The 26,284-nt window shown below is 43.5% G+C and overlaps 1 protein-coding gene across 1 annotated transcript; it reads left to right on the top strand.

Annotated features, from left to right (window-relative positions):
* The first annotated feature begins 1,638 nt into the window (after positions 1–1,638).
* On the top strand, positions 1,639–25,481 carry LOC119954791. Its single transcript, XM_038780333.1, has 9 exons — positions 1,639–1,684; positions 4,233–4,529; positions 4,618–4,905; positions 5,029–5,325; positions 15,427–15,732; positions 16,984–17,289; positions 18,577–18,718; positions 24,471–24,526; positions 25,309–25,481. The coding sequence occupies exons 1-9, from the start codon at positions 1,639–1,641 to the stop codon at positions 25,479–25,481; spliced, it is 1,911 nt and encodes a 636-aa protein (XP_038636261.1).
* The last annotated feature ends 803 nt before the right edge of the window (positions 25,482–26,284 follow it).

Below are 26,284 nucleotides of genomic sequence, written 5' to 3'. Positions count from 1 at the left end.
TAAATATACGAAATTAAATGTCAGGAGCACCTTACTCCCTCCTCACCTAACTCCCTCAGTCACCAAACTCTCACTGTAGCACTCAAATGCCACAAGCTCAGCACTCTAGTGCAAACAAAGTCTGCACTGTAACTAGCTCCTATTTATACTGTGACTCTAGCTTCTGAAAACTGGCCTAATGCAATTAACTAATTAACAAGCTCCAGCTGCAAGTAAGTCCAAGTAGAACCTTGTTTAAAGCTGATTCAAAATTCACCTTCTTATAGGCCAAACAGCAACTTTTAAGTTAATTAACTAAATAAAAGAAATACTAGACTTTAAATAAAAATGAACCCTTATACTCCCTCAGTCACCAAACTCTCACTGTAGCACTCAACTGCCACAAGCTCAGCACTCTAGTGCAAACTGGAGGAACAGTACCTCATCTTCCGTTTAGGCACGCTACAGCCTTCCGGTCTCAACATCGAATTCAACAACTTCAGATGATTTCTCTGACACACCTCAACCGTTTTGTTTTCATTCCATTTCATGTTAACTGTCTTTTACCTTTTATTTCTTTCTTGTCAGTCTTTTTACCTATGTGATGTGAAGGTGCCGGCGTCGGACTGGGGTGAGCACAATATGAAGTCTTACACCAGGGTAAAGTCCAACAGGTTTGTTTCAAATCACTAGCTTTCGGAGCACTGCTACTTCCTCAGGTGAATGAAGAGGTAGATTCCAGAAATATTTAAATTGATAAAGTCAAAGGTGCAAGACGACACTTTGACTGCGAGCATTTGCAGGTAATTAAGTCTTGACAGATTCAGATAGGGGTAAACCCATGTTAACGAGGTATGAATTGTCCCAGGCCAGGACAGTTGGTAAGATTTCGCAAGCCCAGGCCAGATGGTGTGTGTGGAGGGGGTGGTGGTGAATGTAATGCGACATAAATCCAATGTCCCAGTTGAGGCCATATTACTGTGTGCAGACCTTGGCTTTGGGTTTCTCCTCGGCTATTTTGCGTTGTCGCTCCTCCTGAAGGGCGCCCTGAAGAACGCTTTCCTGAAGATCGGAGGCTGAATGCCCTTGACTGCTGGTGTTCCCCAACTGGAAGGGAACATTGCTGCATGGCGTTTGTCGCGCAATGTCCGTTCATCCATTGTCGCAGCGTCTGCATGATCTCACCAATGTACCGCACTTCGGGACATCCATTCCTGCAGTGTATGAGGTGGACAAGGTTGGCCGAGTCGCACGAGTATGTACTGCGTACCTGGTGGGTGGTGTTCTCACGTGTAATGTCCGAACGGGATATGGTGCTCGACTCATCGATCGACATTTCCAATGCACCACAGCTAAAAACCGCACCGACCTCTTCAGGAGACAAAAGACGGGACACAACCAAAAGAATATCCTTCATCGTCCAGTACTTCCCCAGAAGCGGAGAAACTATGACATCTTCTTCGCAGCCTTCAACACGTCATCAATGAAAACAAACATCTTGCCAAGGTCAGCCCCACACGCCCACTACTTGCCTTCAAACAACCGCGCAACCTCAAACATACCATTTTTTGCAGCAAACTACCCAGCCTTCAGAACAGCGACCATGACATCACATAACCCTGCCATGACAATCTCTACAACACGTGCCAGATGATCGACATGGATATCACCATTACACATGAGAACACCACCCACCAGGCACATGGTACATACACGTGCGACTCGACCAATGTTGTCTACCTCATACGCTGCAGGAAAGGATGTCCTGAAGCGTGGTACATTGGCGAGACCATGCAGACACTGCAATAATGGATGAACGGACATCGCGCGACAATCGCCGGTTGGGGAACACTTCAACAGTCATCAGCCTCTGGTCTCAGGGTGAGCGTTCTCCAAGACGGCCTTCAGGACGTGCAACAACACCGATTCGCCAAGCCGTAACTTATAGCCAAGTTCCGAACACATGAGTATGGCATCAACCGGGACCTTGGATTCATGTGGCATTACATTCATCACCCACCATCTGGCTTGGGGTTGCGAAATCCTAACAACTGTCCTGGCTTGAGACAATTCACAGCCCTTTAACCTGGGGTTACCACTCTCTTTGGCTCTGTAAATACTTAATTACCTGCAAATGCTGGCATTAAAATTATCGTCTTGCATCTTTGACTTTGTCTTTATAAATGTTTCTGGAATCTACCTCTTCATTCACCCGAGGAAGGAGCAGTGCTCCGAAAACTAATGATTTGAGACAAACCTGTTTGACTTTATATATATATATCCCCCACTCTTTTCCTCTATCATATATTTCCTTTACATTGTCTCCCCTTTGCTTCTCCTTCACACCTTTCCTCATTTTATCTCCCTCCCACCCGTGTACCCCCTTCCCCCACATCTACATCTGTCACAGTTCGTCCTGTGATGTCAGTTTCTCTTCTGTTTAGCCTTTCACACCTTTTTATTCTCTCTGCGGACTGCCCGGAGCTGGTTTAGCACACTGGGCTAAATAGCTGGCTTTGAAAGCAGACCAAGGCAGGCCAGCAGCACGGTTCAATTCCCGTACCAGCCTCCCCGGACAGGCGCCGGAATGTGGCGACTAGGGGCTTTTCACAGTAACTTCATTGAAGCCTACTCGTGACAATAAGCGATTTTCATTTCATTTCATTTTCAGAACAGGCGCCGGAATGTGGCGACAAGGGAGGGGCTTTTCACAGCAACTTCATTTGAAGCCTACTTGTGACAATAAGCGATTTTCATTGGCACTCTCTTCACATGTTTCTGTGGCTGTGACTCATCTTTCATTCCGTCACCCTACAGTATAAATATTTCCCACTTTTTGTGCCTTTTAGCCTTGACAAAGAGTAATCGGACTGAAAAAGGTAGCTCCTTTCTCTCCCTACAAATGCTGCCCGACTTGCTGAGAATTTCCAGCATTTTCTCTTGTGGTTGGATATTGCAGCATCCGCAGTAATTTGCTTTTAAACAAGACATCCCCATCGCGACCTCCCCCTAACAATTGTAGAACCCGTCCTTCATCGCCCTCAGTTCGAACTTAATCTTCTCTCCGGCCAAAAGCTCCAGTAAATCCCCTACCACGCCGAGCGCAGGGTGGCGAGGCTGACCTCCACCACAACAAAAGCCACCTTCAAGTGATCAACCAGGCGAAGGCTAAGATATCCGCCTCGCGCCTGCCTACAGCTGGAGCTTATCCGACACCCCGAAAATGGCTTCTATGGGGCCTAATTCACATCCTCATGCAGCGCCCCTGAAACTGTCCTGAATACTGACCTCCAAAATGTTCTAGTTTCGGACAGGCCCAAAACAAGATTCGCGTGCCCCGTCCCACATCGCTCACAGGTATCCTCCACCTTCTCGAGCAGCCGGCTCATCCTTGATTTCGTGAGGTGAGCCCTACACACTACCTCCAGCTGTATGAGCCCTAACCTCACACAAGAAATGGAGGCATTCACCCTCCGTAACACCTCACTCCACAATCAGCCTTGAATCACCCACCCCAACTCTTCCCCCCATTTCATCCTCATCCAATCCATCGAAACTTAATCCACCTCCTGTATCCGCCCGTAAATCGCCTGGATGACTTTCTTCTCTAATTCTCCCGCTTTCGACACTTCCTCCAAAAACGAAGGAGGCGGCGCTCCTGGGAAGTTCTGGAATAACTTCCTTGCGAAATCCGGTTCTTGTATATACTAAACCCCTCTGTGTATATCCATATTTCTTTCCCAACTCCTGTAGACTCGCAAATCGTCCCCCAAGTAACAAATCCGACGTTACACTGACACCTGTTCCCCCCCCCCCCCCCCCCCAACCCCCAAACCTCGCATCCATGCTTCCTGGCCCAAACCCGTGATTCCCGTTAATCGGCATCCCCCCTTACCCAGTCCTCCATTTAAAGTGCTGCCTGAACAACCTCAGTGTGGCCATCACTACCTGACTCCCCGAAGTTTTTGCTAAGTCAGTATTATGTGGTGACCAACACAGCAAAGTGTCACCCGTCCTAATTAATCTCGGTCCGCTCAAATACAGAACAGCTGGTGCCTTATTACCTTAATTACCCACCGCCGTGACAGTCTGAGAAGTTACCCTAATGTTTTACATCTGCATGTTTTACTCAGGCCAATTTGCGTAACTTTTTTTCTCAGGGTTTAATTTCCCCGAACAAAGAAAAGCAGGAGAGTTTTTTTGGACTGACTAAATGTTTGTCCATTTCACTATTTTGCATGCACCTTTCACAGATCGCCCGAAAACTCCATCAATCGTGTTGAACATCCCGTACGCCGTTTCTATTAAAGGCGAATTGACCACGATTAGCTGCTTTGTAAGTTCTCATTATTCATGCAACCGGATGTTGCTGCACAGAAATGGTGAAGTAATGCGCACGGCGTCAGCTTGGAGTGATGTCAATTACCATTCCGCTGATTTCCGATTTGAAACAACAACTTCGGCAATTTATACATGCAGATGTGAAACGCAAGTGTCAGGGAAGTGGCTGATATCAGAGCACAGTGAACGGATCAATATCACGGCATTAGGTAAATAGCAGCACAAATTTTCTTTGTTTTAATGTAAACTTAACATTTCCCCCAGTAATTGAGACAAATTTATTTTTCTTTTTGACAGACAATCCGCGGAGACCCACAATCTCTCTCAATCCGTTGGAGAATACATTCGTTAATGGAGAAATAGTGACCATTACTTGCAGCGTCGATTTTCACTCCACCGTTTATAGATTCTATCTTTATGTTGCTGATCGGGAAATTAACAGCTACACCGAAGGCAACAGCCATTTTGCCACTTTCCAAATACAGCCAATAATTACCGCTGATTACACCTGCGTCTGTTGGGTAAAGGTTTTTGACCAGTGGAAATATTCTGCAGAGAGTGACAAAATCTCAGTGACTGTAATTGGTAAGTGATGCGTTTTCCGATTAGGATGCTATTAGAAACTAACCCTCCATTTCTAGAGATTCCAGTTGTTTGTTTTCAATTAATATTAAACTCGATGTCATTGTCTTTCCTTATTTAAATCAGATCGCCCACCAAAACCATCTATCAGATTGAATGAGTCCGAAAGCATTTTTCTGAAAGGCGAAAGTATCACTATTACCTGTGAGGCTGGACTTCAGCAATCACCTAGCCAGTTTAATTTGTTCCAAGGCAGAGATCGCCATTCCGTATTGAGGAGCAGTCGGATTGGATACCATAACGTTGTCAGTTTCAGACTGGCAGCCGGTAAAACGGAAGATTATTGGTGTGCTTATCAAATAGCCCAAAACGGGCGACGCATAGCCTCAGAAAACAGCACAAATGTCCAGGTTCCTGTTATTGGTGAGCTGAACAATATTTTACATTTTAGTTATCGCATTTTGCTTTGAAATATAATTTACAAAATATACAGACATTATTTGCCTTGAAGTAATGGAAACTGTCTGAAAGTCATCCATATAAGCTCTTGCATTTGAGACCACATTGGAGAACGTTCGGATCATTGCTCTTCCTCAGCGGTTTGGGAAGCCAGCAGCAGCATAGAGAGGATACTTTTTTTTGTGAAAGCGTTGGGGGTGGAGGTGTGTCTACAGGTTGTATTTTCCAATATATGTCCCTGATCGAACAACATGGAATCTCGCATAAGATAAAACAAAATAACAGGAAATAGAGCTGGAGGAGGCCTGTCGGCCCTTCGAGGCTGCACCGCCATCCATTATGATTATGACAGATCATCAAATGTAATACCCTAATGCCGCCTTCCCCTCATATCCCCTGATCTCTTTAGCCGCAAGAGTTGTATCTAATTCCAATTTGAAATTACACAACGTTTTGGCCTCAACGACTTTCTGTGGTTACGGATTCCACAGGATTCACCACTCTCTCTGAGTGAAGAAATTTCTCCTCACCTCAGTCCTAAAAGGTTTACCCCTTATCAACAAATTGGCTTCACCAATGCCCTATACAATTGCAGTAAAACATCTCTATTCCTGTACTCAAATCCTCTTGCTATGAAGGCAAACATATCATTTGCCTTCTTTGCTGCCTGCTGAACCTGCGCGCTTACTTTAAGAGAATGATGCACGAGGACACCAATGTCTCGCTGAGTATCCGCCTCTCTCAATTTACACCCATTCAAATAATAATCTGCCTTCCTATTTTTGCTACCGAGGTGGGTAATCTCACATTGATCCAAATTATACTGCATCTGCCATTCACGCGCCCACTCACTCAGCCTGTCAAATTCCACTGAAGGATCTCTGCATCCTCCTCACAGCTCACCTACCCACCCAACTTGGTATCATCTGCAAATTTAGAAACAATACATTTAGTTTCCGAGACCAAATCATTAATATATAATGTGAGTAGCTGGGGCCCTAGCACACATCCCTGCGGTATCCCACTGGTCACTGCGTGCCAATCCATAAAGTCCCTGTTCTTCCAACTTTTTGCTTCCTGTTTGCTAACCAGTTTTCTCGCTAGCTCGAAACACTATCCGTAATCCCATGCAATTTAACTTTACATATTACATATTACACATGTGAGACGTTGTCGGAAGCCTTCTGGAAATCTACATAAACGACATCCACTCTCCCTGGTCAACTCTTCAAGTTATGTATTTAATGTATTCAAAGGTAGGCAACCTGTTTGGCATTTTGTGATGGGAGGAACCTAGGGCTGGTTTAGCACAGGGCTAAATCGCTGGGTTTTAAAAGCAGACCAAGGCAGGCCAGCAACACGGTTCAATTCCCGTACCAGCCTCCCCGAACAGGCGCCAGCATGTGGCGACTAGGGGCTTTTCACTGTAACTTCATTGAAGCCTACTCGTGACAATACGCGATTTTCATTTCCATTCATTCATATATTCCTGAAGAACTCACTTAGTATTTTCTTTCTGGTTTTTGAGTTGTCCGCATCCTTTTTAGGCACAAACTGACTTACAGGTAATATTGTTCATGAATCGATTTCATTGGGCAGTGCCAAACAAGTTTGGCATGAACTATGTCAATAAAAATAATAGAACCATACAATACCTACAGTGCATAACTAGGCTATTCAGCTGATCGAGTCTGCAAGAGGAGCCCATCCAGGTCCAATCCCCACCCTATCACCTTAACACCATCTTGGACCAATGAGTATAGCCAATCCACCTAACCTGTACATCTTGCACAGTGGGAGGAAACCGGAACTCGCAGAGGATAACCACAGACACGGGGAGAATGTGAAAACTCCACAAATGCAGTCATCCGAGGTTAGAATCAAACCCAGGTCTCTGGCCCTGTGAGGCAGCAGTGCCTCACATTGCCACCGTCAACGTGCATCATTTCACAGAATCCATAGAGTTCCTACAGTGCAACAGGTAACCATTCGGCACACCATGACTGCAACGACCCTTCGAAAGAGCACCCTACCCATGTCCACTCATCCAACCACCCGTTCTATCCTCATAACACCATAACCTAACCTACACATTCCCGGACACTGAGGGGAAATTTATCATGGCCAATACACCTAACCCGTTCATCTTTGGATACAATACTCCTGTCTATATCTAGAGGGTGGAGCGCACGATCTTCCGGGAGAAATAATCCTTTGCTCTTCAAGTCTTTCTTCCTCTCACTGTATTGTGTCTTCTCTTGTCTGTTCTGCTTCTGGTGTTCTGGGTCCGTCTCCCCGTAAGGTAAATGACAGTCTCAGGAACTGTCTTTATCCGACTGTTATGCAACTAGCCCCTCCCTCACCCAATCAGCTTCAGTCCCACGTTGGCGCTCAAATTCCTTTATCAAAGAGGAATAGCTTCTGTTGCTGCTAACCTTACACGCATACATATATTCTACCCTTTTTATTAGCTATGGTACCTTAGTCATTTTCTATAGACTGATCCCTTACCTGTTAGAGGGAAACACACACTTTCTGTTCGAATGTCATAGTTCACAGCCTGCTTTCAAGGTCCTGTCCTTTCCCTGCCAGTAATTCCTTTATAATGTGACACAACTTTCCCCAGAATTTCTTTGAATTTACATATGTCCTATACAGTGCGCTATTTCTAACTGTTCTCATGTTACTATCCTAAAAATAAGAACAGCTAAGAAATTCACATGTTCAGAGATATACTATAACGGTAGATGTCAGTTTCTGAAACTAAAGTTTGATTTTTAAAATAAATATTAATATCGACCAGCTAATAACTTCAGAAATCCCATCGTTGATAGGTAGATATCTTTATAAACCCTCAGAATTTATGTTAAATTCACTTAATAATTTCTTGCACACAATGACACCACTGACGCTATTTGATGAACACACATTTCGTAAAGGGACACTCCCATGACAGCAATATGATAGAATTTACCCTGCAGTTTGAGAGGGAGAAGCTAGAGTCGGACGTAACGGTATTAGAATTCAATAAGGGTAGCTAAAAATACACCCAACCATAGGTTACCACACTCAAGTCATTTCCCTGAACCATTCGCACGAGTGTTGCTAATCCTACTGTTTAACAGTCAAATAAAACCTACCAGCATACGAATTGGAATAGGAGTGGATTACGCTCCTATTCGAGCAGGCTACGTCATACAAGAAAATCATGGCTGTCAAATGCAATGAAATCAAACAAGCTGATGCCAGGATTAGTAATGAAAACTATCCGCGTCTCCTTTCATTTATGTTCATCGTGTAAATGTTCGTTATTGAGCATTGTTTATACTGAGCCTTTGATTGACATGATCCTAATTCAATTCTACTTTAATGTTACTAATGTTGAGCTTCATCAATGTACTTCATCCTAAGTAGATTGTTTCAAATCAATTTCTCAATGGTATACGTCCCCGGTTGATTCCAGGCAGCAATATATAGATACATAGAAGACAGGAGCAGGATGAGACCTTCTGGCCCTTCGAGCCTGGTCCGCCATTCATCACGATCGAGGCTTATCATTCCCGTACCAGCCTCCCCGAACAAACGCCGGAATGTGGCGCTAGGGGCTTTTAACAGTAACTTCATTTGAAGCCTACTTGTGACAATAAGCGATTTCCATTTCATTCATCCAACTCAATAGCCTAATCCAACTTTCTCTCCATAACCTTTGATCCCATTTACCCCAAGTGCTCTCTCTATCCGCTCCCTGAATATATTCAATGTTTGCGCATCAAATACTTCCTGTGGTCATGGACTGCACAGGCTCACCACTCTTTGCATGAAGAAATATCTCCTCTTATCTGTTCGAAAAGATTTACCCTGAATTCTCAGACTGTGAACACTGGTTCTGGACACACCAACCATTGGGAACAAGTTTACTGCATCTACCCTGTCACTGCTAGAATTTTATAAGCCTCTATGAGCCCCCCCTCATTCATTTGAACTCGAGCAGAACAACCCTAACCAACACAATCTCTCCTCATATGACAATCCCGCCATCCTTGGAATCAGTCTGGGAAACCAACGCTGCATTCCCTCGAGAGAAAGAATATCCTTCCTCAGAAAAGGAGACCAAAACTACTCACAATACTCTAGGTGTGGCCTCACCAAGGCCCTGTATAATTGCAACAACGCATCCCTGCTCCTGTACCCAAAACCTCTCGCAATGAAGGCCAACATACCATTAGCCTTCCTTACCGCCTGCTGCACCTGCATGCTTACCTTTAGTTACTGGTGCACAAGGGCACCCAGGTCCCGCTACACACTCACCTTTCCCAATTTATGACGGTTCAGGTAGTAATCTGTCTTCATGTTTATGCTTCCAATGTGAATAACCTCCCACTTATCCAAATTATATTGCATCTGCCATTGATTAGCCCACTCGCCCAACCTGTGCAGTATATGTTGTAGAATCTCTGCATCCTCGTCACAGTTCACCCTCTCACCTAACTTGGTATTATCTGCAAACGTTGAGATGTGACATTATGTTCCCTCATCCAAATCATTAATATGTATTTTGAATAGCTGGCGTCCCAGAAGCGACCCCCGTGGCACCCCACTAGTTATTGCCTGCCAATTTGAAAATTACCCATTAATTCCGACCATTTGTTTCCTCTCGGCCAACCAGTTTTCTATCTACCACAATACATTTCCACCAATCCCATGCGCATTATATTGTAGTTCCTGTTAACATTTCAGGTGACATTTTATTTGGCTCAATTTTATTCGCTAAATTGGTTTGAGAACAAAAAAATAAAATTTCTGCCACAATTTAGCGAGTTAGTTTGAGAAAGTCATTCTACATTAACTGATATCACTGATTAACAGATGGGGTCTGACAATGTACAAATTAACTCGACCAAATATTTTAGACTCAAAACACCTCATACATTCTTCATACATTTATTGTCAAAATATTATTTGTTTATAGCCATAAACTTTAGATAAATCAGGTTTTAAGTATTTGGAAGAACATCTCATATCGTGGGCAGCACCGTAGCATTGTGGATAGCACAATCGCTTCACAGCTCCAGGGTCCCACGTTCGATTCCGGCTTGGGTCACTGTCTGTGCGGAGTCTGCACATCCTCCCCGTGTGTGCGTGGGATTCCTGCGGGTGCTCCGGTTTCCTCCCACAGTCCAAATATGTGCAGGTTAGGTGGATTGGCCATGATAAATTGCCCTTAGAGTCCAAAATTGCCCTTAGTGCTGGGTGGGCTTATGGGGTTATGGGGATAGGGTGGAGTTGTTGACCTTGGGTATGGTGCTCTTTCCAAGAGCCGGTGCAGACTCGATGGGCTGAATGGCCTCCTTCTGCACTGTAAATTCTATGATTCTATATCAATTTAGTTCATTATTGTCAATTACGCTGAGCAGTATTCAGGATGCGTGGAAGAAAATAAATCAGGAGATTGAGAAAGCATGTAAAAAAGGCAATACACAATAATCATGAGGGACTTCAATAACTGGGAAAATCAGGTTGGTAGTGAATCCCAAGAAATGGAATTTGTGGAATGTTTAAGTGATAGTTTTTTGGATCAGCTTGTCGTACAGCCCACTAGGCAACAGGTAATTCTGGATTTGGTGATGTGTAATGAGGCAGACTTGATTAGGGATCTTAAGGCGAAGGAACCCTCAGAGAGCAGTGACCACAATGTTATCGGCCAGGGTTTAGACAACACAAAGGTATATCATGAAGTTCGCCTGACCCAGAACTGTTCGTAGATTTTGGTTATGAGGAGCTCAAGGGCTTAACATTCAGATGTTATTCAACAAAAACCTGAAGCACTTTTAATCAAAAACAAAGTATTTTCAAGAATTCAGTTCAAATTTCTATAAACACACACAGTAAGCATTTTTATCAACTAAAACATAAATGTCCCACACAGCTGCAGTTCTCTTTCAATATATAAAACCCTCCATAACTTCTCTTTCTGCTGTTTCAACTTGATAACAACATCCAATAAAACCAGAACGACCCCTTTTACCAAAACAGTAGGTTTGAATTCGTCACAGAAAACAGTTATCATTTTAAAATTATCGTGATCTGGACACGGTTTAACATGCAGAGAGAGGAGAAGCCTTCTTTGTCTGAATCCAGCTTCCAAAGGCGTAAACCAAAGTAAACCTCACCACAGCCAGCTCCCAGCTCAAAAGCGAAAGCAAAAGCCAGAGTCACAGCCCAGCTCCACACACACAATGACACCTCTGACGCTATTCGATGAACACACATTTCTTAAAGGGACACTCCCATGACAACAATATGATATAATTTACCCTGCAGTTTGAGAGGGAGAAGCTGGAGTTAGACGTAACGGTATTACTATTCAATAAGGGTAGCTAAAAATACACTAGGCCGGAGCTGGCCAGAGTTGATTGGTAAGGAAGACTATCAGGGAAGGCAGTGGAACACCAATGGCAGGCGTTTTTGGGGTTATTCGGGAGGCGCAGCAGAAATTAATCCCAAGGAGGAAGAAGCATGCTAAGGGGAAGACAAGGCATCCATGGTTGACGAGGGAAGTCAAAGACAACAAAAAGGCTAAATAAAAAGCAGATAAAGTGGCGAGGATTAGTGGGAAGACAGAGGATTGCGAAGCCTTTAAAAGCGAACAGAGGACAACTAAAAAAGCAATAGGGGGGGAGGGAGTAGGTGAAATATGAGTGCAAGCTAGCTAGTAATATCAAAGAAGATAGGAAGAGATTTTTTTCAACATATAAAAGGTAAGGGAGAGGCAAAAATAGACTCTGGACCACTGGGAAACGTGGCTGGAGAAGTGATAATAGGAAACAAAGAAGTGGCAGACGAACTAAACAGTTACTTTGCATCAATCTACACGGTGGAAGACACCAGTGAGATGCCAGAGCTCTAGGAGAATCGGAGGCAGAGGTGAGTGCAGCGTCCATCACCAAGGAGAAGATTCTGGGGAAGCTGAAAGGTCTGAGGGTGGATACATCACCTGGATCAGATGGACTACACCACAGGATCCTAAACGAGATAGCTGAGGAGATTGTGGAGGCATTGCTGGTGACATTTCAGGAATTACAGGAGGCAAGGCGGGTCCCAGAGGTAAGATTTTAGAGTCTGTCATTAAAGATGAGATCGCGGAGTGCTTGGAAGTGCATGGTAAAATAGGAGTGAGTCAGCACAGCTTCGTCAAAGGGAGGTCATGTATGACAAACCTGTTAGAGTTCTTTGAGGAGATAATAAGGACGTTAGACAAATGTGAACCAGTAGACGTAATTTATTTAGATTTCCAGAAGGCCTTTGACAAGGTGCCGCACAGGACACTGTTAAATAAGTGAAGAGCCCATGGTGTGAAGGGTAAGATCCTGGCGTGGATAGAGGATTGTTGACTGGCAGCAGGCAGAGAGTGGGGATAAAGGGGTCTTGTTCAGGATGGCAGCAGATGACTTGCGGTGTGCCTGAGGGGTCTGTGGTGGTACCGCAACTTTTCACAATATACATTCATGATCTGGAAGAAGGAACTGAAGCATTGTTGCTAAGTTTGCAGATGAGACAATGATCTGTAGAGGGACAGGTAGTATTGAGAAAGCAACGGGGGCTGCTGAAGGATTTGGACAAGCTAGGAGAGTGGGCAATGAAGTTGAAAATGGAATACAATGTGGAGAAGTGTGGGATTATGTACTTTGGAAGGAGGAATTTAGGCATAGACTATTTTCTAAATAGGGAAATACTTAGGAAATCAGAAACACAAAGGCACTTGGGAGTCCGTGTTCACGATTCTCTTAATGTTATCGTGCAGGTTCAGTCGGCAGTTCAGAAGGCATATGCAAAGTTAGCATTCATATTAAGAGAGATATAATACAAGACTAGGGGTATACTTCTGAGGCTGTATAAGGCTTTGGGCAGACTCCATTTGTAGTATTGTGGGCAGTTTGGGGCCCCGTATCTAAGGAAGTATGTGCTGGCCTTGGAAAGGGTCCAGAGGCGGTTCACAAGAATGATTCCTGGAATGAGGAGCTTGTTGTATGAGGAACAGTTGATGACTCTGGGTCTGTACTCGTTGGAGTTTAGAACGATGAGGGGAGGGGGGCATCTAATTGAAACGTACAAGTTACTGCGAGGCCGGGATAGAATGGACGTAGAGAGCATGTTTCCACTTGTAGGAAAAACTAGAACCAGAGGACATCATCTCAGACTAATGGGACGATCTTTTAATAATAATATGTTATCGTCAGAAGTATTACTATGTGAATTTACTGTGAAAGTCCCCTGGTCGCCACATTCCTGTGCCTGTTCGGGGAGGCCAGTATGGGAATTTAACCCACGCTGCTGCCTTATTCTGCATTACACGCCAGCTATTGAGCCCAGTGTGCTAAACCAGCCCCAATAAAGCAGAGATGAGGAGGAATTCCTTCAGCCAGAGGGTGGTGAATCTGTGGATCTCTTTGCTGCAGAACGTTGTGGAGGCCAAATCACCGCGTGTCTTGAAGATTGAGATAGACAGATGTTTGATCAATAAGGGGATCAGGGGTTAAGGGGAGGAGGCAGGAGAATGGTTGAATGGCGGAGCAGACTTGATGGGCCCCGTGGCCTAATTTTGCTCCTCTGTCTTATGGTGATATTACAGAGAGCATTGTCCAAATTGCGGCTAAGTCGTGATTTCCGTCAGAGACGTTTGCCACATTTAAACCTAACTTTCATATCTCCGGTTTTAAAGACTTTGCCAAGAAAGAGAGCTGATAGTAATAAATGGCCTGAGTGGTGAAAACAATTGTATTTGAAAGGCAAATCTGTTTGATTTAAGTTAATTGTTAATCTTGTTAAGTTTTATAAAGACAATCAGCGGGACTTGAAGTGTTATCTCAAATTAATCCATGTGCTGGGTTACCGGGAAAGGCAGGGGGAGACGGTGCAGCCATGAGGAATATAATCCCCTCCTACTTTACTGAGACAATTCTGTAAGAGCCAAATGAGTGGTAAGGGGACAGTAAAATAAATTATCTAAAGGTACATAAGAGGTGTCACTGGCTTCATAGCAACCATCCGAATACAAAATGGAACAATAGCGTAATAACATAAAAAACCCAAAATGAACGGCACAGAATAGAGGGCGGGATTATTATCTCTATCCGGTTTATTGCAAAGGCTGTAGACCGCCCAGTCTAAGGATAACCTGCTGTTTCATTGAGGAGCATTAAACGTCTTTGGAACACCTGGACAAGGAGTACAGTTCGGGGGCAAGACAAAGGGCGGGAATTTTCAGGCTAGCCTGCACGGGAGAAATTCCAGCGGTAGGTCAACTTTTCAATAACCCGTCAACTGTTCCATTTCCGCGGTGGGCGTGGTCAGATAATTTACCTCAATGAGTTTACAATGAGCAAGCGGTAGCTGAGATGACGAGTCACTGTGAGTCAGCTTCGGAAGGAGGGCATGCTCTTTCTGGACATGATTTCCCGTAGCTGACGTTGGGAAATGGGAAACAGGACTTATCTGCTGTTATGACCAAAGCAAATATTAATTACTTAGCAGCTCGCATCCCCGAGAGAAGCTCGGCTCACACACCACAACCTTCCTCTGTATTCTACAGACGAGCTGTGAACATAATGACCATCGCACTCCACTAACACTTCTGTTTTTAAAAAATGAAAGTAAAATATTTACTAAGAAGAAGTAAGATACACCTATGAATAGAACATTACAGTCCGAAATAGCCCCCAAAAGATTTCCTATTTGGTCCGACCAGCAAGTAAACTGTTCTGAAGGATCAACTCCTTTAGACTATTTTATCTAAAAATCAAGTAATACCACAAAAGACAAAATTGCTGTTAATTAAATAAAGGTATTTCACGTGATCGCTCCAACTGACGTCCACTCTACTGTGTAATTCTAAGAATCATCAGGTTGGGACATTTTCGTTACAGTGCAATAATTGTCTGGCGTAACTGAATGGCGAATTCCAACTTTACCACCTCCCAGGCCAGAATTGTTTCCATGCGATCTTCTTATTTAACAACGGAGATTATTGTGCCTCTGTCTATGTGTGAACTTTGATTCTAATTTCAGATCCCCCAATAACACCAAAGCTTTCGCTGAATCAGAATTTTACGACAATTTTAAAAGGAGAATTATTGTTATTAACTTGCGAAGCCCCACCTCGAGATTGGGACACAACATTTTTTCTGTACAAGTTGAACAACTCATTTACACCGGCAGCGCACAGAACCGTGAAGGGGAGATATTCAGTTACGTATAACATCACAGGGGCTCTGAATCCTGGCGTAGATCATTATCGATGCATGTATAACACGAGGGTCTCAGGCCGACTGCTGAATTCGGCACAGAGTGACCCTATAATCTTGACTGTAATAGGTGGGTGCATTTCCCCTCTCAATTGTATGTAAATAACAACTGTACAAACATTAAATGCTATCCTTAACGAATTACACTTGTCTTGCAAACTCGAGTGGGTTTTTGTTCATCTGATGTTTCTTCATTGACATAATTTGATTGGTTATTGCTTTCTTCGACAGTTATTTCCAGTTAATACCTAGTATTTAAATTCCAAGTTCTGAATGTTGTTAGTTATTAAATGGTAAAGCATTGAGTTTACTCCGCAAAGCAATTATGCCTCCTTTTATTGTTCACTCAATATCTACGGGGGTCCAACTCTATCATGCGTGAAAAATCTCTAAGTAGTTTACACCGGTAGTGTATTTTGTTGTGATACACGAATGGATTTAGTCTGCATCCAATACAGAATAGGGTGACGAGGAATTAAAGAACCCTCCACAACCATATCCTCACGCCCACCCAGAGACCGTATTTTCATGCCCTCAGGATCAATGGAATCTAAATGCTGGTCATAATTCTGCTCCCCCAACCCCGCCCCCTCCCCCCGCCAAACGTTCACCTGGTGGGCATAAATGGAAAGTTACCGATCTGACATGCTTATGTTTATGAACAGGCAACCTTATGAGGAGGAGTGTTTTCGAAGTATTTTGTGGTAATCTCCTTAATAATGGATCCCAGTAATTTGTCTATGGCAATAACCAATGCCTCAAATTCTTCCCCAGTCGCTTTTTTTCAAACGTGAGGACTCTCGCATTTGTCAAACATTTGGTCTATAATATGCTTCTGTCCGACTTCCCTTAATCTCTTGAGTATCAAGTGTAAACGAACATTTGAAATTTTCACAAAACTACAAAGTGAATCTGAACGGCACAACTCAACCAACAGAAGAAAAGCAAGCAGTTTGTTTAGAAAACAATGAATATCATGAAACATGGCAACAGGAATCTTGTTTGCATCGACATGAGCAAGTTGGTACATAAGAAGGTCGGATAAAAAATACGACACTAACAGTTTTATTATCTCAAGGCAGAGAATTGCTATGTGAATATATCTTAATGCTGTCATCAGAATGTCGATCAACAATGACTAATTATTTTAATTTATGTGGTGCCTCCCTGAAAAAAATTGGGTAAACAAAAATGCTTGTTTAAAAGATGGAGAAAGGGTGATCAATAATAGCTGTAGTTTACTCATGTGTAAAACATAAACACGAGATCATACATATTGCATTTGGTAATTGCACTTAATGTTTCGTTTTGTACTTTTTAGACCACCCCTTAAAACCTATCTGCGTGTTGGAAACAAAAGGGCACACTTCTGAAAATGAACAGAATATTACTTTCGGCTGCACGGCGCCGAATTCCTACTCTGCGGTGAAATTTTATTTCTACATAAATTCTCAAACACAGTTTAATATTCCTCAAGAAAATGCCGGGAAAAACGGTGCTAGCATCTCCCTCACTGCACCTCGTTTACAGAACAGGACAGACTTTTATACATGTCGATATGAATTCGAAGTTGCTGGGCGAAGCATAGAATCAGAGACATGTACTCCCCAGATCCTTCTGCGATCAGGTAAGGTGTTCCAGTATATGATGCAAATCCTAATTTATATTATTCATTGTGTTATTGATACAGATAAATTCTGCTTGAAAAGTTTTGCGAACTGAGTTTTCTCGCCATCCTGACTGTTGTATTCTGCAGCAAAAATTTATAGGTGGGAATGCAACTGGTGAGGGGAATGCAAAGTCTGCAGAGGGATACGGACAGGTTAAGTGAGTGGGAAAACCGTAGGAAATATAATATAACGTTGGAAATGCACTTTGGCAGGAAGAAAGAAGAAGCTGATATGGTTCAGATGGCGAAAGGCTGCAGAAATTTGCAGCACAGAGGAGATTAGGTGTCCCCGTGCATAAATCACATGCAGCGAGACAAAATGAAAACGAGAATCAAAGAATCGTTACCGTGCAGAAGGAAGCCATTCGGCCCATTGAGTCAGCGTCGACCCTTTGAAAGAGCACTCTATCCACGCCCAATACCCCGCCCCAATCCCAACATTGCGAGGCTGCGAAGCAATTTAGCATGACCAATCCACATAACCAGCACATCTTTGGACGGTGGGAGGAAACCAAGGGACCCGGAGGAAAGCCACGCAGTGACGGGGAGAAAGAACAAACTCTACACAGACCGTCTCTGGTGCTATGAGGCAGCAGTTCTAACCATTGTGCCACCATTCTACCCGAGAGTTAAGGGGACATGATGGGAACGTAGAGTTCCAGATTGTCATATCAAATCAACCATGATCTAATTGAATGACATGAAGATTCGATGAGCCGAAATATCTACTACCACATCTACGAATTATGTTAGTATGGTCTAATTTCTATTTGTCAAATAACAATTAGACTGAGCAGTCCATCAGATGATGGCACCGTTGGTTGGGACAGCATTTACTGCCCACCCCTAATTGCCTTGCACGACGAGACAACTGTAGAGGGCACTTCAGTCTCACATTGCTGTGGATCTGGAACCACATGTAGAACAGACCACGTGAAAACGGCAGGTTTCCTTACATGAAGATCACCAATGGACCAAATTATGTTTTATGACAATCGACCATATCGAGTTTTTCTTTCAATTCTAGATTTGTTGGACATCGGTTCCCAGAATATGACCATGGGTCTCTGGGTAACTAGTGCAGTGACAAATACACTGCTCCAACAGAAATGTCTGCAATGAGTAGGTCGCGTGCCTCAGTGTGTGATTTTTTATTCCTTTTAACTATTTATTAAGAAGTTGTCAATTTACAAACCAAAATATCTGCAGAATGCGATAGACCTTATTCATATAATTTTGTTTCAGATGGAATTAACATATATATTTTAATTGCTTTGGGATCCACGATACTTCTATTTCTGTTGATCACTATTTCGATATGTAGCGTGGTGATCATGAAAAAAGGTAATCGACCAATTGTTGTCAACAAATGTGATGAGTTATATGTGTATGCCTGGTGTTTTATGGATATTCAATAAATTGCTATTGTATCTATTGTCAGGAAACATCACACATAGCAAATGCACTGACGGTCATAATGTTTTTCCGCAAAAAAATACCCTTCGGCCCACAGTGTCTGTGCTGACTATCAAGCACTTATCTTTTCGAATCCTATTTTTCAGTACTTAACCTTGTAAGCTCTGGCATTTTTAGTTGTCGCCCAAACATTTCTGAAATAAAAGCAAATTACTGCGAATGCTGGAATCTGAAACGAAAGGGAAAATGCTGGAAAATCTCGGGTCTGGCAGCATCTGTCGGGAGAGAAAAGAGCTAACGTTTCGAGTCCGATGACTCTTTGTCTGAAATGTTGTGAAGGTTCCCGTCTCTCTAACACTTTCAGACAGTCAGATCTAGATTCCCAGCTGAATCTGGGTACAAAAGCTGTTCCACAAATTCGGTTAATATCTTCGTACTTACCTTCCAACTATGCCTCGGTCATTGACCCCACCGCTAATGGGGTAAATTTCTTCCGATGCACCTGATCTATGCCAATCAGAATAGTTTACATCTCAATCAGGTCCCCCCTCAGCCTTCTCTGCTCTGAGGAAAATGACAGAAGCCGTGCTAACCTCTCTTCTTATCTGAAACGCGCCAACCAAGGAAAAATCCTGGGGGATATCCTGTGAATCCTCTTTATTGCAAATCATATCGTTGCTAAAGTGCCGTGAACAGAGCTGCCCACAGTTCTCTTGTTCTGGCTGTGTGGGTTTCCTCCAGGTGCTCCGGTTTCCTCCCAGAAGCCCTGAAAGACAAGCTGGTAGGTGAATTAGATATTCTGAATTCTCCCTCTGTGTACACGAACAGGCGCCGGAGTGTGGCGACTAGGGACTTTTCACAGTAACTTTATTGCAGCGTTAATGCAAGCCTACTTGTGACAATAAAGATTATTATTATTATCGTTTGCCATTAGCATCGTCTGTAGAAACGTGGTGGGAAAATAGAGCGTCAACGTCTTTGATTGGCACTACAGCCTCACGGCGCAAAGGAACCGGGTTCGATCCCTGCCCCAGGTCACTGTCCCTGTGAAGTTTCCACATTATTCTCTGCGTGGTTTCACTCCATCAACCCAAAGATGTGTAGGTTGCGGGAATTAGCCACGCTAAATTGTCGCTTAACTTGAACTAATAAATTGGGTACTTTAAATTTATATAAAAATATAAAAACAAGAACTAACCAACTGGTTCTTAATAAATAAAACTGCAGTCAGAAGATTTGAGGCACATGGACACGGCTGGAAAGAATTAGCTGCGGTTGCATGATGCTACCCTGAGCATACTTTATGTACGTGTTATTGTAAATAGAATTGGACCCATTTATTTATGTAAGTTATGGAAGTAATAACTCTAATTTGTTTGGCAAAGTAAATCATTTGGGAACATCCCCACATGGAAGTCCCCTCCAAGTGACAAAATATCCTGACTTGAAAATATATCGGCCGATGCTTCACTGTCACTGGGTCAAAATCCTGTAACTCCTTCCCAACAGCCCTGTGGATGTATCTGCGCTAGAGGAACTGCAGCACTGCGGGAATACTGGTCACCATTTCCTTCTCAAGGGCAATTCTGGATAGACAATAAATGCTGGCCGAGATACAAATCCCACATCCCTTGAAAGAATATATTTTTAAAAAGTACATCAACATGCAGTGAGTAAAGGTTGGCTGAAAGACAGGCCGCTCAGCCTCTCTGTTTCCATCTCCATTCAACTATTCAACTGCATCTGAGATCCATCTCCCACATTGTTCCACATACTTGAGTAAAACTGAACTGTGTGTGGTTTTATTCCATGCACCCCAATGCTTGGGGTAATAAAGTCTACTGGTTAATAATTTTTTGAAGGAGCTCTTCCTGATTAACCTCCTAAAATTATGAATTCGGATGTTCATACATGATTGTGCTCCTGATTTCCACATCTCCCGCACTTTTGAACTCTCTTTATTAATTTTTTGTTCCATGCCCAACATTCGATGGAATGAACACCACATAAATAATATTCCCTCAAAATCTAGCCTCCTAAGGTCAAAATTGCAACGGCGAATCTGCACGGGGATTATAGCTTCACTCCCGTCCGGAAATCCCTAAATGTTTGCTGATATTTTCTGTCCGGATCTGCTCGCCTTAATAAAATGGATTATGAACGGCACATTGCATAACTGATGTATTACCTTGTTCCTCTAATATCGTAGTTCCCTTCATTCTGTTAGAGCTTCATTTTATTTTACGAGCTAACTAAAGTTCATTATTGCCTTATGCATTTGGACTTGAAAATCTGTTGTTCCTCCGTACTTCATGGTGCCTACCCATACTTCTGATAGAAAAAGTGTATGCTCTCCAATTCGCCTAAAGTAACTTCATTTTACGTCATTATGCCGTCTCATTCAATCCTTCTCTGTCACAAAGATATATCTCTCCTGAAACAGACATGGGGACGTGACTGAATCTTCTCTGAGGCGATGTTTCCGTTCATTTGAGAAACGAAACGCATGAGGCTCCGATGAAACAATAATTTCCTATCATTTAAAATGAAGATAAGGATTATTCTGTTTTCTCTCTCAAAGGATCATTGCTCTGTGGCATTCGTTTCCGCTGAGGGCAGGGGGAAGGGGTGCTGGCGAGTCATTACTTTTGAAACTAACTTTGACATGTTGTTGGCTGAAAAGGCACAGGGAGGTTATAGGATGCAGAGAGGGGAGCAGAGCAGAGGCGATAAGCAGACCAGCAATGGCGTTTCATCAAATGGAGAATCAAACTGGATGGCCCGAGTGGCTGCTCCAAGCCCTCTGCTTGTATGTTTTCGCAAACACGAAGCGGAGAAAAGTCCCACCAATGAACACGGGACAAGCTCGCAAAGTGCATTTAATATGCCATCAATTGCTAATGAATGCTACCTCCCCAATCCACTGCTAAATCCAATGTAGTAATTCCAGATATTTCGATTTTATGTTCAATATTCATTCGTCTGCAAATATGCGCCTGTTAAGTGTATTTTATTCGAATTACCTGATGTTCATTTTCTATTTATTCTATGGTGCAACCAAACAACTCAGGAAGAAAAAGGTGAGATACATTTTTAAAAAATGGCTTGATATCAGTAGCTATGATTTGTGGTGATTGCAGATTTCTGAAGTACAGGGGTTTTTCGATGACGTAGTGCATTAATCACAAAAGGCTAGAATACAGCCAGTGCAAGTAATTCGGGCAGCTCATAGAATGCCATTGTTTGTGCAAGGTGAATTGGTTACGAATGTAAGGAGGTTAGGCTTGATTTATAAGGAGAATTGGTGAGACAACATCTGGAGTATTTTGTACGGAATCTGTCTCCTTATGTTAGGAAAGATGTAAATGTGTTAGAAGCAGTTCAAAAAGGTTTTCCAGACTAACATCCAAAATCGGTCTGTTGTTTTATGAGGAGATTTTGCAGAGGGTAGGTCTGTGTACACCGGAGTTTAGAAGAGCCAGAGACGACTTGATCTAAATATTTAAGTTTCTGTGGGGTGTTGACAGGTTTGATGTGGGGAGGTGTCACTTTTAAAATATATTTGCCGCCCAATTAGAACGGAGCTGAGGATTTTCTTTCTCTCAAAGGATCGCGAGTCTTTGGAGCGATCTTCCTTAAAAGGCAGTGGAGCAGAATCTTTGAATACATTTTTTCAAGGCAAAGATGGATAGATTATTGATTAACTGGGGGCTGAAAGGTTATTGGAGTTGAGAAAAATGTGGAATTGAGGATACAATCCGATCAGCATGATTTTATTGATTGGCGGAGAAGGCTGCAGGGGCGAGTCGCCTCCTTCTGTTCAAATTCGTATTTTTGCTGAATACTCATTATTAATAACTCGAAACGTGAAAATAATCTCTTACACCAAATATTTTGAATCACTTTTCACATTGAGAGAATATTTTTATTGTAACATCGCTCCGGAATCTGAGAGCACTTGGTTACATTTGTACAGTTTTTCGTTGCAAAATAATTATATTGTCAAAAATCAAGTCAGTGATTGTTATAAATGTCTCACTGGACTTCGAATGCATTCTGTGCACCAGGAGGGACATGAAGGAGAAATATTCATGGAGTGGGAGGTATTGGGACGAATGGTGTCAGAGTGGAGTAGATTCATTTATGCTATAATCCTGGGAAAACAATTGATTTGATGCTGAGAAGTGACAGGAAGTTCAGTTGAGCTATTCTAAATATTTGCGTTCTGATGTGGAAAAGCGGAATAATTTGCTTCCATTTGATTGAGTATAGGACAGGAAAGAAACAGACATTTAATTGAATCTGCAGTTAACGTTCTCTTACAGCGGTGTTTAAATGATTAAAAAACCGCCTTAAAAAATCAAATGCATTTCCTTAAAGAATAAGAGAGAGAATGGTTGAAAGGTCGAGAAAACAGGAGGAATTTTGCATTTAAAAGTGTTTTTTTAATGAGTAAATCCCCGGCAGATGTCATTGATAAATATGTAACGTGTTCATAGAGAGGATACAGAGAGTGTTTCCACTCGCCTGTAGGACGAAAAGCAAAAGATGAACAAAACAATTTAGTCCCCAGAAAACAAATGGGGGATTGGAAAGATTGTATGTGCAGAGGGTCTGAAGGTGAAACTTCACAGCACAGCGCGTGGTTGTAGGGGGAAACAGAGATGAAAATATGATGAAAATGAAACGTGATGGTACGAGGTGGTAGGGCGGGGGAGTGGGTATGGGCCGGGCAGAAAGTGAAGGTGCCGGGAGGTGACTGTTGGTGCTGGGCAGTGAGGGTAGGTGCTGGGCGGTTAGAGTAGCTGCCGGGCAGTGAGGGTAGAAGCTGGGCGGTAAGTGTTGGTGCCGTGAAGTGAGTGTAGGTGCTGGGCAGTCAGGGTGGGTGCCGGGCGGTGAGTGTAGGTGCCGGGCGGGGAGTGTAGGTACCGGGCGGTGAGTAGGTGCCGGGCAGTGAGGGTAGTTACCGGGCACTGAGGGTAGGTGCCGGGCAGTGAGGGTAAGTGCTGGGCGGTGAGTGTAGGTGCCGGGCGGTGAGGATAGGTGCCGGGCAGTGAGGGTAAGTGCTGGGCGGTGAGTGTAGGTGCCGGGCGGTGAGTGTAGGGGCTGGGCAGTGAGGGTAGGTGCCGGGCGGTTAGAGTAGCTGCCGGACAGTGATTGTAGGTGCCGGGTTGTGAGTGTAGGTGCTAGGTAGTGAAGGTAGGCGACGGGCAGTGAGTGTAGGTGCTGGACAGTCAGTGTGGGTGCCGGGCGGTGAGTTTAGGTGCCGGGTGGTGAGGGTAGGTGTCGGGCGGTGAGGGTAGGTACAGGGCGGTGAGGATGTGCTGGACGGTGAGGGTAGGTGCCGGGCGGTGAGGGTAGGTGCCGGGCGGTGAGGGTAGGGGCCGGTCAGTGAGTGTAGGTGCTGGGCAGTGTGTAGGTGCCGGGCAGTGAGGGTAGGTGCCGGACAGTGAGTGTAGGCGCTGGGCAGAGGATAGGTGACGGGCAGTGAGTGTAGGTGTGGGGCGATGAAGGTAGGTGCCGGATAGTGAGTGTAGGTCTCGGGCAGTGAGTGTACGTACTGCGAGGTGAGGGTAGGTGCAGGGCAGTGAATGTAGGTGCCGGACAATGATTGTAGGTGCTGGGCAGTGAGGCATTGGGCATTGCTTAAGTGTCTACCTTAAGCAATGTTTGTCATTGTGACATTAGAACCAACAAGACAATTAAAATTTTTGCATTTTCAGTTCCAGTGGACAGTCTGTAAATGCTGAAGAAGACAAGAGGAATGCTCCACCTGCCTGTGAGTACCCCGTGAACTGAATATACTGTGAATGAAGCAATAGTAATGTAGGGTGGTCACTGGGAAAGGCAGAGGTATACAGATTTCACCCGCGTTTATCAGTCATTCATAAAGTAATCTGAAAGTTTATTACCTCTAATTTTCTCAGTCCACGGAGAATAACAGGGAATGGCAGAACAATCCACATTGGAGGTGACCGGTTCGTAGTCTGACCTGAATGGATGGAATATTCCAGATTGGCGGGATATTCCCACAGTTATTCTTCTCATAATTGATGTTGATTCACTAGATCATGTATCAGCTCATTGGTTCCCTCAAATATATTTCCAGAAAATTCTGTTTGTGCGATATATCTATTGCCACACATTGTGAATTGTATTATTATTTTATTTTGTTTACCCAATATTATCATTCAGTGTGTAGAACTGTATCCCTGTCACCGGAAAATTCCGACCGATGCCTCAAATACAAATTGACCAGCTGGACAGAATCACTCCACAAATTGGCGTGCAGTTCTCCCGATATTCCGACGTTCAACCCGCTGAATTTAATGGGAATAATATTCTGGGTGGATTCAAACCGAGGTCAAATTTCCAACATCGGTTGCAGGATCCCAGGAAAATGAAAGGTGACCCTAATGGGCGGTAAATAGAAGACACGTTCCCACAGACTGGCTTTGACAGGTTGCGCATCCATAGACTGGATTTCCCGGGCATGTGATCAATGGTCAGTAGGTACACAGGCGTGAATGTATTGTTAATATGCATGTGGATATTTTACAGATTCATTGATCGACTGGAGCCTCAGCACAGTCCCGGAAAATGTAAGATTGTTCACCTTTGCAATAGTTTTTCACCACCGGCATTCCCAAGATAATTCAAAAATGTACGGTGCCAAACGGGCACACGATCAATCTCATCTCAGTATTCGCGAGACTCATAATTCAGGCTCTTGATCGGACAAACTGAGTTAGGACCTTGGCTGCTCTGAATCCATTGTCTGCACAATGACTCAGGGATTCATACAGGTGCAATTATCTCGCTAACATAAAGGAGCATTTTGAGAATTAGATAATATGATGCAACTGAGTTGGTAAATAAAAACGCAGTCATCATTGTCAAAGTTATTTTTGCATCGAAAATTATCAGATTGGTTTTAGAAATATGTGCTGGTGACGCAATATAGAAAGAGCTGGAGACAGTTACTGACAAGGTATTTAACGAAAGTACATTAATGGGAATCTGGAACGCGAAAGATTGATGAAATAATACCAATAGATCACAATATATAGGAGCAGAGGTTGGCCGTTTGGCCCATCGAGCATGTTCCACCATTCAAAAGTATCATGGCTGATCTCACATTTCTCACATCCGTAAGGAAATATAAAAGTAAGGGCGCAATGTTAGAATTCTACTGAACACTGGTGTGATCACAACTGGAGTACTGTGTGCAGTTCTAGTCGTTACAATGCAGGAAGGACTATACTGCTCTGGAGACAGTGCAGAGGAGGTTTACAAGAAGGTTGCCAGGGCTAGAAAAGTGTGGCCACAAGGAGAGATTGAATAGGTTGGAGTTATTTTCCTTGTAATAAAGAAGTGTGAGGAGTGACTTAATTGAGGTATACAAAATTATGAGGGGAAGAGATAGGGTGGACAGGATAATTGTTTACCTTAGTGGAGAATTCTAGAACCGGGGACATGGGTTCCAGATAAGAGGCAGAAAGTGTGGAGGAGACGTGAGGAAAAACATATTTACGCA

Source organism: Scyliorhinus canicula, chromosome 20 (assembly GCF_902713615.1).
Source record: "Scyliorhinus canicula chromosome 20, sScyCan1.1, whole genome shotgun sequence".
Taxonomy (NCBI): Eukaryota; Metazoa; Chordata; class Chondrichthyes; order Carcharhiniformes; family Scyliorhinidae; genus Scyliorhinus; species Scyliorhinus canicula.
This window is presented reverse-complemented; position numbering and strand designations above follow the sequence as displayed.